Source organism: Hylobates moloch, unplaced genomic scaffold (genome assembly GCF_009828535.3).
Source record: "Hylobates moloch isolate HMO894 unplaced genomic scaffold, HMol_V3 SCAFFOLD_6, whole genome shotgun sequence".
In the NCBI taxonomy this organism is placed as follows: Eukaryota; Metazoa; Chordata; class Mammalia; order Primates; family Hylobatidae; genus Hylobates; species Hylobates moloch.
The window spans coordinates 29,288,894-29,301,458 of record NW_026652281.1 but is presented as its reverse complement, the minus strand read 5'-3'; the positions used below and the strand labels follow the sequence as shown (position 1 = coordinate 29,301,458).

Below are 12,565 nucleotides of genomic sequence, written 5' to 3'. Positions count from 1 at the left end.
AGTCTAGACCAGATAAAGAAAGTGAATTTTTTGTTGGCTGTCAGCTAAGGTCCTTTCCCAGCTCCTGGAGGTTATCCACAGTCCTTGGTTCATGGTTCAGGTTGAGTCCCTCTCACACTTTGAATCTCTTTGACCTACTCTTCTTCCATTTTAGTGGATTCATGTGATTAGATTGGGCTCACTGAAATAATCCAGGATAATCCCCCATCTCAATGGCATCAATCTTAATCACACCTGCAAAATTTCTTTATTCTTTTTTTTCCATGACCGAATGAGAAGGTAACACCTGCAAAAATTCTTTTGCCATATAAGATAACATATTTACAAGTTCCAGGGATTAAGAAGTGGACCTCTTTCTGTAACTCTACTAATTCTGCCTACTGAAGTATCTCACCCTGACATATTTCAATATTTCCTAAGCAAGTTTCTTGGTTCTGGGATCTTCTATGTTTCCAGATTAAACTTTCTAGAACCACACCTGACATATCTCCTGTGCTTAAAACCCTTCTGGCTTCCTACCAATCAAAGGTCAAATTAACGCTGTTTAGTTTCTATAGGAAAACAGCCCTTGAGTTTGGTCCTGTTTTACTCTTTTAGCTTCATTCCGGCCACCATTCCACTTCTCCTCCATCCTTATTCAGGCTTGAAAAAGTTTACTGTGATTCTTCTTCACTTATAGCTGCGTTTGAAGCTCCCATTTCTTCTTCCAAACCCAGCTCAGACATCACCTACTCCAGGAAGATCTCCCTGACGCCCTTCCCCAAAGTTATAACCACAGGACAAGGTCCTCTTTTAAAAACCTCCGTACCTTGTGTATGTTTCTATCTTTTGCATTAAACCCAAATGTGTTGTGATTTTGTCCATTTCACCTGTCAAGAGTTTACTTTCCTCTCTCCAAGCCAAACTCGGCCATTTCCCAAACGTGTAACTTTCTTTGGGAAGGCTATTTACTTGATGTCTCCCTTTCCCTTTGTAAAACAGGGACAGCGACAGGATCTATATCATAGATTGTTGTGAGGAGTAGAACGGTGACCTACACATATTAAGTTTTACTAGTAGTGTTAATATTCCCAGCCCTCTGTGCTCCGCTGCCATGTAGTAGGTGCTTAATGGATGTTTATTGTATGGGTGGATTCATCTTACTTCTACGAAGGTCCCTCGCCCTTGAAAATGACTACCCCCGGCCAGGACTCGTCAACAGACTGAAGATCCAGATTCTACTACATCCTGGCGGTTTCAGGTGGCCCCTGAGTAGGGCAAGCCTTCCGCTCCACAGGCAAGGACAGTCCCAGCTAAGTCCGCGGGGGGCGGCAGAGAGCGAGGGCTTTCTAGGAGCCAATGAGTCTTTAACTCCAAGAGGAAGCCCTGCATTCTCCGCCAATGGAAACCAGAAGTCGGGAGCACGTCAGCTATCGTCGGGTAGACTTAAGGCCCACAGAAAATCAAAAGCAGAAGAGCAGGGGGAATTTAGGGGCTTTCACGGATCATCATCATAATAGTCAATAATGATGGCAGCAGACACTAACATTCACGCGTTCTTGTTAAGTGCAAGGCACAGTGCAAGTGTGTGTGGCCCCATTTAACCATCTCAACACACTACGAGGTTGGCGTCTGATTTTTACAACGGAAGAAACTGAGAGGCTCAGGAATACCGCATCCTCTGCATATCTCCCAAGTGGGTCCTGTTCTCCAGCGCCTAGCGATCTGGGCCTCGCGGTCCAAGTCCGGCTCCCAGGCCGCCGCCCAGCCCTTCTCCGCGCTCTCCTGCGCCTGGACCACTTCCGACCCCTGCTGTCCCGTCCCCTAGCTCCTCCTCTCCCACTCCGCCCCGCCATGCCCCGCCTCAGCCGCTCGGCTCCTCCTTCCCTGTACGCTCCGCCCCCGACCTCCCGGCTCCTCCCCGGCCTGCCCGCCACACCCCTGGTCCCTCCTGCAAGTTCCGCCCCTGGCCTCTGGCTCCGTTTCTCCCGCCGGCTCTAACCCGCGCTTGGCCAAGGTCCGCGGGAGCCCGCGAGCCACCGAGAGAGTAGAGAACTCGGCGCCGCCAAACAGCCCAGCTCGCGCCTCAGCGTCCCGGCGCCGTCGCGCCACTCCTCCGAGTAAGTGGCTCCTGGGCGCGCCCGTCCCGCGTACACCCCCGCGCGCCTCTCCCGCCGCTGGGCTGCGGGCTGCTTTCAGGGAGCGCCTCCGGCTCAGAGAGTTTCTGAAGCGAATGTGAGTGTGAGTGGGTGCTTTTGAACAACTTGTGTAGGTGGGTGTGCGTACGAGTGTGTGCAGGAGCGCACAGCCTCGGAAACTCCCCGTAATTTTACTCAGTTCCAGTGCCGCACTGAGGATCCAAGACCCCTTTTAGGAACCCTTACCTATTCAGGGCGACCTCTTAACCACCTCCTGCCTCATTCCTTCCCTCACTTTGTAACTGGGTTCTCGCTATTTGTCACGTCCTCCTATAACCGCACATACTGGCGAAAGCACTGCCCGGGTTATCAGGGTGCCCCAGATTGCAGGCTGAGATGCTGGCCTGAGATTGTAATCCAACCTTGCATTGTAAAACGGGCAGAGACCAGAGCCCTGCTTTGAGATCATTCGGTGGAGACTTCCTTTGAGGAAGAAAGTGTGTGAGTGTGTGTGTGTGTGTGTGTGTACATGACTGCACATGTGGCAGTGGAGTCCTCAGCACCTGCTGCAAAGACACCTGATGAGCGAGCGCCCAGGCTCCTCGGACTCCGCGCGAGTGATAGGCACGTTCAAGACCAGGCTGACCCAATAGGCTTAGGCACTTTGAATATGTTTATTGCTTCAGTGACACTGTATTTCTAAACCAACAGATTTTCTAAAACACAGAAGCTCTATGTAGAAAAAGTAGTATCCCTAGAGAAATCATGGAAGGAATCAAACAGTGGTTCAGTGCCCAGTGTCGAAACAAGAAAATCCTTGGATTGCTTAAGACTGATAATTCCATCCCTACATAATTATTTTTATGGGGGGAGGTGGGGGTCAGTACTCCCTCAATGCAGGACATATTTCTATATTTAAAAAATTAATTGGAAGCTTTGCTGTCATAACAGCAGTATTGTACAAATAGTTTCTTCATCTATAAAATGATTGCCTGGTTGCTGGGGTCCTATCTAATTTTAATAGTCTCTCTGAGTTCTACATTTCAGTTTATTCTTGCTACTTTCTTGCTATGAAAGTAAAATATTCTCCTACTTCCTTGATAATAATCCATTTAAGAAATGTTCAAAATCACATTCTGAGTAGAAATTATTTGTTGAGGGTAAGGATAAAAAAGCTGTGTGGCCAAAGGAAATAACCAAAAAGGGTAGGCTTTAAGAAGCCATTGTGCATTGGCACATGAAAGGTAAGAGTTGATAAATCACTGTAAGTGCTGCTTATCGCAGCCGATATTTTTATCCTGGTTTGAATCCTGTGTTACACAGAAGTGTTTCCACACTGTTTTAACTAAGGAAACATTATACTTTGCAGTGTAAACATATGACTCCATCTCTCTTTAAGGAAAGAAATAATTATCATGTTTAATTAAACACTTAGACACATTTATTGCCACCGTCTAGTTAGATCTGTCATAAGGAGTTAAGTCAGCAAGCTGTTGTTGTTTTTAGAGACAGGGTCTCGCTATGTTGTCCAAGGTGGTCTTGAACTCCTGGGCTCAAGCGATCCTCCTACCTCAGCCTCCTGAGTAACTGGGACTACAGGGGCCCACAAGTAATTGTTAATATTCTAGCTAGTAACACAATTTGCTTTTTTGCAGATTTTTTGGATGCCTTTTCTCCTCCATACACATTAATTGCCGCCGGCATGCACTGCCCATCTTTTGAGTTTTTACTTGTAATCTGAGTAAATAAAGTTTAGGGAAGTAGACTACCACTTACTCCTCTGTAAAATATGAGTCCCTTAGATAATTGAATGTGTTGTGTTAAGCTCTTTGGATTGACATATGTAGACTTTATAAACCATTATTTTAATCTAGATTATGTGATGATTTAAGAATCATTAATAAATCAACGAATAAAACAAGATTCTACCAAAAGCATAGTGATCCTGCACCAATGGGCCTTTTAAACACTTTCTTTAAGGGCAACTTTTACTCCATGTACCTTTTGTTCCAGTGTGTTTAAACTCACCAAAAAAAGTTGGTGTGAGTTGAGAAATCTCATGTTTGTTGTCTCTTAATTTTCTATTTCAGACTATATTGCTAGACGTAGTCTTTGTTTACGTGTTGAGCTGTCGTGAGGACAGGCTGTCCTGGGATCCTAAACAGAATAGCAGAAACCTGGGGGTGAACACACTGCAGAGGCCAGGAACAGAGTATTTTATGAGGCCAGTTCTTTGCAATTCTCATTCTGTTGAAATGGAGGAAAGGGTGTGTGGAGAGGAATGATTGCATCTAAACAGTACTAATTAGGAAATGCTGAGTTGGGGGAGGAGTGGATTTCTACGTGACTTATGGCTTGGAGAACTTCACAGAGGTGATCTTTAAAGTTGAGTCTGCCACACTGCCAGGCACTGCAGAGGTCTCATATTTAATTGATCCAATTAATCCTCTTCTGCAGGAGATAGCCCAATGTGGTAGTAACACCCTTCCTGGAGATTTCATTCGTTCCCAGAATTGAGCTTTGCTCTGCATCATGTAGAATGGTTGATTCCCCACTCCCTCCATTTATGCCTGATAGCAATTGAAGGGGCTGAACATGGGATATCCTCCAGGAGACAGGGGAGAAGCAATGATGATAAATAAGAGCCACCTGCTTTTTCACAGCGGGGAAGGGCATGGGGCTATTAGTAGAATCCCACTGCCAGGGGCATTGACTTTGGCAATGGCGACATGCACAGGGGCCAACCTGGGTAACAAAGTGGACCATTTCCCCTGCTTTGGCATTCTCAGGGATCTCTGGCTCTGATACAGAAGTTAAGGGAAGGAATTGTGTGGTGCCAGATTAACTTTTATCACCTCACCCCTCCTCACACTGCCCATATCCTGCATTTAATACCAAATGCACACAGCAAGAACTCAACAAACACTGAAAAGGCCCTCGTAACACCCAACCTTTATGTTTCCCTCTGGCTAAGAATTTTCTTCCCATACTCTTGTCTCTGGTTTTGATGACTATGGCCCTGGAGTCTGAGCCAACTGCAGTTTCTAGGCTTCTATACTTCATTTGTGCTGCCCAGTAGCTGAAAATGAATGATTTGTAGAGGGTAAAAAAAAAAAACAAAAAAACAGGAACCATGTTGCAAAATGTAAAGGAGGTCAGTTCATTTTTAGCCTACATTTTGGCCTGAAGAGGAGGAAATGAGCTACAAGCGGAGGGTGGATAATTCTAGAATAGCAGAGCCAAGGGGTATCTTGGAAACCACCTGGTCTATGGCCTTACACCATATGGTTGCTATTCCTCAACTTTGGAGGTGTCCACCTCCTTAGTCCAGCTTGCAGGAGGAGAGCACCATTCATTCACACAGCAGGCATTTATTGAGCTCCTGCTGTGTGCCTAGTACAGCACACCCTTCTCATGTTTACGTGAAATCCTTGGGATTTGAGAAGGCAGGTAACTTGCGTAAAGATGTCTGTTGATAAGGAGTCCCTGAAGGTAAGTTGCTAGTGGCAAAAGTGGGTTTGGAATTCTCTTGTGTTTCACAAGGACAGTAGAATGATATTCAAAATATTTGTCTTTCTCAACAATAAGAAACTCAAAAGAAGCACATTTCTGCCAACATCTGTTTCAAATAACCAGTGGTATTACCGAAACAAACCTGATTCCATAGGATTTTGTTTTAGGATTTTGTTTTACATCAGACATAAGTTACCTGAGAATTTTTGAAATGTCACAGGCTCAGCAATAATCAAATAACACCCAGCCCATGCTTTTAGAGAGCAGTGTTTTTTTCTCCGGAAGCAAGTGTTTATGGTTCAGAACCAAGGTAGCTGAGGTTCAGAACCAGCTGCAAAGCCGGGTGTGTGCCAAAAAGTTTGTTTTCCTAGGCTTGTCCTTTTCCATATAGAACAAGGGGGATTAAAAACCAACATGGTGATGTTTCTGTCAAGGTGACTGGGGGCTAGGTGTACAGATCTTTTCCACTAAAAACAAGGGTTGCGGGGAGGTGGTCACAGGAATGAGACTCCAGGCTGACTCGTAAACACCTCTGGGTTAGTTTCTTTCATAACAGAAAATGGAATTAAGTTCAAAATTCCACTTGTAGTTTCCTTAAACATCGAGAATAAAGATGACTTTAGTCAAGAAGTAGTTGCTCCAAATGACTTTGCTGGAATCAGCAGCTCATGTCTCAGCCCCTGCTGGCTGTGTGGCTTTGGACAATCTGCTTAGCTCTCTGAGCCTGTTTCTTCATCAGAGTAAAAACTGGGGATAGTATTTACATTATAGGATTGTTGTGCAGATTAAGCCAGATGTTCCTCTCCTGTGTCAATGTGCAGAAGGCACCTATTAAGTGGAGGACTTGGTTAGATTGGCCAAATAGATCTCATTCCAGTAAGTGTTAGTACAGAGCCACAGTGGAGTAGAGAGGGAAAGTAGTAACTTGTGTCATATGTGATTTTAGCGTGAATTCTTTTTTCCTTTAACAATGCCAGGGGAGCCCAGAGAATGGGGTGAATGTAGCACAACTTCAGTGATTGCCAGCTGCAGGGTCACATGATTATATAAGGGAAATGTCGCCGCTGCTGCCAAAGATAAGTGAGCCAGAGCAGGGCATTCGAGTTCTATGTGCCTGAGAACGAAGAAGAGCCATAGTACCCATTAAGCTTCTCTGCATGAGGGAAGCTTTCAAAAGACCCATTACAGTTAAATTGTGAGCAGTGGGTTGGCCTTTCGCAACTCCCATGTTTAAAACAGGTAGTGAATGAAACCAGATTATTTAAGACAGACAGCTGCCCTTGGTGTTGCAAAGGGAATCGGGCTGGCATGTCTTCAGGGGAAGTTGCGTGAGATCCGGGAGGCCCAGGGCAGGGACGGCATCTGCAGGATTAAGCACCGGGGCAAGGTCTTTTGGGAACACAGTACTTAGCAAGGCACACAGTAGACTCCTGGATATTTTAAAGGAGCCGAAAAGTAAGCAACAGCTCACTCAGTCAATACCCTCTCTAAGCCTGACTCTTACTCCTTCAACCCAAATTCATTTAGCTCAAGCCTTCCTCATTCCCAACTCTTATTTATTACTCTTATTTATCATTTGTTTAACAAAATGAGGTTTTGTTTTTTTGTTTGTTTGTTTGTTTTTACAACATGGCTGTCAACAAAAATAGGGGAGACAGAGATTGTGGCGTGTGCTATGTAGGCCTAACTACACTCATCTTTCCTGTCCTGAGCTCTCTTCTGACTGTGTTCAGACCCTCACAGACATGCAGACACGAAAAAAAATGTCACAGTCTTCTGAGAAAAAAATGCACTGACAGTGTTGGCAACAGTGCAAGTTTCAGAACAAACTTTGGTGACGTAAATCTTTGGGAAGTAAGTCCAGTACCTCATTCCATCATTCTGTGGTCAGGAAACTACTCTTTTATTTTTCCTTCTTCACTCTTTAAAGGGTTGAGATTGTTTTCTGGAAAATGGCAGGTGTTTGGTTAAATACTGTTTCGCTACACTTGAAGGGCAGAGCAGTCCTCACTTAGTGATGGAATTCCTTTTGCCTTGAGGCAGAATTAGGCTGCTAGTGACTCATGAAGTATACCTGGAAGATGTGAGTGAACTCAGGCCTTCCCAACATCCGGTGATGACCTCTGTTTGCACACACGTAGCCACTTTGCTCCTTTGCTTTTATGGCCTGGAATGACCGATAGTGCCTGAAGGAACAGCTGCTATCACTTTTCAGGGTAAGAGACCCTGTGTAAATAGGGAGCCTCCTGAGGAAGCAAGGATTCCCTGCCCTGTGTACCTGTGGTGCTTATCACCTCCCTGGCAGGGAAGCTCTGCCCAGGTGGGGTAGCTTGAGAACATCATTATCTGGGCAGCCACAAAAGTGATACACCAAATGTAACTTTGAACTTATCCAATGTGCTGTATTTTAGGGCTCATTTGGGCCTATAGCTCCAAACCTGTTAAGTCAGAATCAGCAGTGAAGCTTGATGCAAATTGAGAACCCCTAGCCTGGGAGACTTATGTGACTCATTTTCCTGTCTTGTTCTAGAAAGAAGCTTATTCAGGCAGCAGCTAGCTGTAGGGATTTTTTTTTTAATTTTTTTTTTTTTTGGCCGTGGAAAGAGCTCTTGAAAGTACAGAGTGGCTTTAAAGTTTAAAGAATAAAATGAACACAACATATAAAATAAACACATCATATAAAATGAACACCTATGTCCCTATCTTAAGAAATAACAAAGTTGTTTTTATAGGTCTTCACTGGGTGGAAAAATATTAACAAGCAACCAGGTCAAGAACAAAAAATAACCAAAACAATTAGTGGTGTCCCACAAATAGATCCAGAAATTGAAGGCCATGAAACAGAGACATTGGAGAGTCTGCCCAGTGTTCATTAGCTGAAAATCTAGACTTTGAGTCACCAACAATGCTGACATCATAAATCCAGTATACCAGCTGACTTAAGGATAACTCAGGTGGTTTGTAGATACTGAACTGGGATGGGCATCCTTATTTCAACAGCTGCGCATGTTTGGAAGAGCCCAGGCCCAACTCAGGACTCGGAGTTGCCAAGCGGACCGTTTCCCCTAACCCAGGCCTGTTTCCTGTCCTGAGGTCCTGGAACCTCCAGGAATCTATTCTGTTCTCAGAGTGTGCCTCTCATTTTGTAATGGTAGAAAATGAGAAAATGAAAAACACCATTTTTTTCTTTGAAGCCATGTCCTGTAACTTCCTCCCTCTTCTTTTGCATTTTGGGTTTTGCCAGTACTTGAGACTTCCCTATTTCTGAATTTTAGTCAGTTTTTAATTTATCATTCTAATAGGGGCCATGGAAATTATGAATAATAAGGGTCTGCTACTGATGATAACATAGTATTAATTTTAGTAGAATGACAGCTTTTTTTTCCCCTCTAGATTTAAATATTTGAACAGAGAATAACAGGTATGAAACTGACTAATTCAGGTCTGGCCTCTGCCTTCCTCTGTAGTTAGCCATCCCCCAGGTTTGCTGCCCTGGAGTTGAGCACACCAGCCTTACCATTAGGGAAATGAGGCAGATGGAGGAGGTTGGGCAGTGACTTGTGGAGACAGGTGGCAGGGGCAGAAGATTAACCACCCAAGCCCAATAAGCATATCCACACTGAATTTTACCCTTTAATCAGTCTTTCGTAAATTCCGTTTTTTTTTTTTTTTTTTTTTTTGAGATGGAGTCTTGCTATGTCTCCCAGGCTGAAGTGCAGTGGTGCAAACTTGGCTCACTGCAACCTCTACCTCCCAGGTTAAAGCCATGCTTCTACATCAGCCTCCCGAGTAGCTGGGATTACAGGCAAACACCACCACGCCTGGCTAATTTTTGTGTTTTTAGTAGAGACAGGGTTTCACCGTGTTGGCCAGGCTGGTCTCGAACTCCTGACCTCAAGTGATCCACCTGCCTTGGCCTCCTAAAGTGTTGGGATTACAGGAGGCTTGAGCCACCGCACCTGGCCTGTAAGTTCTGTTTTTTTTATGGTTGCCTTTAGTGATGATAGTGTTCTGTGTAAGTGTATTAGTTTTTAAGGGCTGCCATAACAAAATACCACAGACTGGTGGCTTAAACAACAGAAATTTATATTCTCAAAGTTCTGGAGACTGGAAGTTGAAGATCAAGATGTCAACAGTTTTGATTTCCCTGAGGCCTCCCTCCTTGCCTTTCAGATGGCCACATTTCTGCTGTATTCTCACAAGAACATTTCTCTGTGCACATCCCTGGTGTCTCTCCCTCTTCATAGAGTGCCAGTAATATTAGATTAGGGTCCCACCCTTTTGATCTTATTTAACCTTAATTCTTTATTAAAGCCTGTCTCCAAACACAGCCATACTAGAGATCAGGGTTTCAGTATATGAATTTGGGTGGTACATTTCAGTCTGTAACAATCGCCTTTGTAAAGGATATTAGTTGTCCTCCTTTACACTCGGAGGATCTTTTCAGGACCTCCAGTCTATGCCTGAAACTGCACATAGTACTGAACCCTATATAAGCTATATTTTTTTCCTATACATATGTACCTATGGTAAAATTTAATTTATAATTTAAGCACAGTTAGAGATTAATCATAATACCGAATAATAAAATAGAATTATAACAATATATTGTAATAAGAGTTATATAAAAATGATCTTTCTGTCTTCACTTTCTCTCAAAATATCTTGCATACTGCATTCACCTATTTTCAGACTGCATGGTCTTTGGTCGTATTGCAACTGTGGAAACCGAGACCATAGGTACGGGGGACTACTGAGGAGATCACACTGTTTGTGTTGTGATTGTCATATGGTTTATTTCTATATCTATGTATAATCCCCACAAATTATAGTTATTTTTTTCTTTAAACAATGATCTTTTGAAGAAATTAAAACAGTAGAAAAGTACCCATTTACTATGTGTGGGGCTTTTGATTTTTTAGTGTAGACCCAAGTTTCTATCAAGGACTTTTTTTTTGTCCTTCAGCCTGAAGAATAAAAATTTTTAATATTATAGCTCACATCTGCTGGCCACAGACCCTCTCAGCTTGTTGTGTGTGTGCACACCTGGCGTCTGTGTGTCCAGCTCTCCTCTTATAAGGACACCAATCAAATTGGATTGGGGACTACCTTAAGACTAATTTTAACTGAGTCACCTCTTTAAAGATTCTGTTTCCAAATGCAGTTGCTTTCTGAGATATTGGGAGTTAAGGCTTCAGCATATGAACTTTTTGGTGTTTCTTTGTTTGTACTGCTGTAACAAAATATCTGAGACTGGGTAATTTGTAAAGAACAGAAATTTATTTTCCACAGTTCTGGAGGCTGGGAATTCAAGATCAGGGCACCCACAGATTCAATGTCTCGTGAGGGCAGCTCTGGGCTTCCAATATGGTGCTTTCTTGCTGTGTCCTCACATGGTAGATGAGATGGGAGGTGGAGGGGCAAAAGGCACTGGGGTACACCTTTCAACGTCTTTTTTAAGAGCACTAATCCACTCATAAAGGTGGAGCCCTTATGGCTTAATCAGTTCTAACCACCTCTTAATACCACCACCTTGGAGTTTAGGTTTCAACATATGAATTTTGAGGGGAGATACATCTTCAAACCATAGCAGGAGGGACACAATTCAGATCATAGCAATCAGGATGTTATAGGCTGCAGTTAAGCGAATGCCACTGAACAGTGATTTGAATAGTAAAGACATTAAATTGTCTTATATGAAGGGCAGTCTGGGATTGGGTAGATTCAGGATTGGATCCTTGGCTAAACAGTGTCATCACGGACCAGTTCTATCTGTTCTCATCCTTAGCGTGTTACATTTGTATCTGCAGACCTGCCACTTTGTGGGCGGAAAATAGCTTTCTCAGGAACAGGTATCACACTTTCCTGCTAACCTCTTTTTAAGACAGGAAGAGGGAGAGAGAGAGTGTGTGTGTGTGTGTGTGTGTGTGTGTGTGTGTGAAGGGTGGACACAGAGGGCAGCAATAAATTGCTTCTCTAGTAGTGTCTATCCCTTTTCATCCGGGAGTAAAATCTTTCCTGAAGCCTCTTTAGGCCTCATTGGCCAGAACTGAGTCACAGCCTTAAGGGAAGCTGTGAAAGTGAGTATTGGGCGTTGAGGGAGAACTTCTATTGTGGGAGGTTGGCTGTGCCCATAGGGGAAGGGGAGGGGCATGGTTACAGGGTGGACAAGAAGCATCTGTACTAACCCTGGGCTCCCATTCCCTAAAGGCCCCTTACAGCCATCAGTATTCCTGATACTAATAATCCCAGGTTTCATTGGAGTTAAAACTAACCACCCATGATGGTAGTTGGGAGGAGAAAACCAAATAATAATATGGAAGGTGTTGAAAATCACATATACTTAATTACTACTGGCAGTGACTTTTTCTTATTCTTTTTCATTTTAAAACTGACTGGAAGTATCTTGAAGCAGTGATTTTTTAATGTTAAAGGTCATGGGTTTATAAAATAGCACTACTTACTTTGGGGAAAGCATCATACATTCCAGCCAGAAAGGTATCCATCATATAGAGAGTTCCTTAATTTTCCGGAAATGTTTACCATCCCAGTAATCTTGGCAAACACTTATTGAGCACGTAGGGTGGGCCAGCAGGCGCTGTGCCGAGTGCTTTATACACATTATTTAATTTCATCTTCAGGAGGGATCTATGAGAAAGATACTATTGTTAACCCTTGTTTGCAGATTAGGAATTGAGGCTTAAGGAGGTTAAGTAACGTGCTGTGAGTGCCTGGTCACACTGGGATTTATACTCTGGCAGCTCAGCTGCCCTCCCATACTTGTGCTACAGGGTGTTACTCTTCAATAATACTGCCACAAACACCCTCCTTTTCTGTGAACTCTCAAAGGCTGTTACCTCTCCAGCCAGTCTGGTTCTGCTACAAAGCTTGTCTCCATGTTTCATTCTTCACATTTTATTGTTTTTAATAGTAGA

At 43.7% G+C, this 12,565-nt stretch overlaps 1 protein-coding gene across 1 annotated transcript in view; it reads left to right on the top strand.

Moving 5' to 3' along the window:
• Window positions 1–1,942: 1,942 nt before the first annotated feature.
• Window positions 1,943–12,565, top strand: part of TNFAIP8 (TNF alpha induced protein 8) — a 122,757-nt gene continuing 112,134 nt past the window's right edge. The window contains exon 1 of the mRNA XM_032156594.2: window positions 1,943–2,099. Within this exon, the coding sequence (XP_032012485.1) occupies window position 2,099 (1 nt within the window). The 5' untranslated portion in view covers window positions 1,943–2,098. The remainder of the gene's footprint in view (window positions 2,100–12,565) is intronic.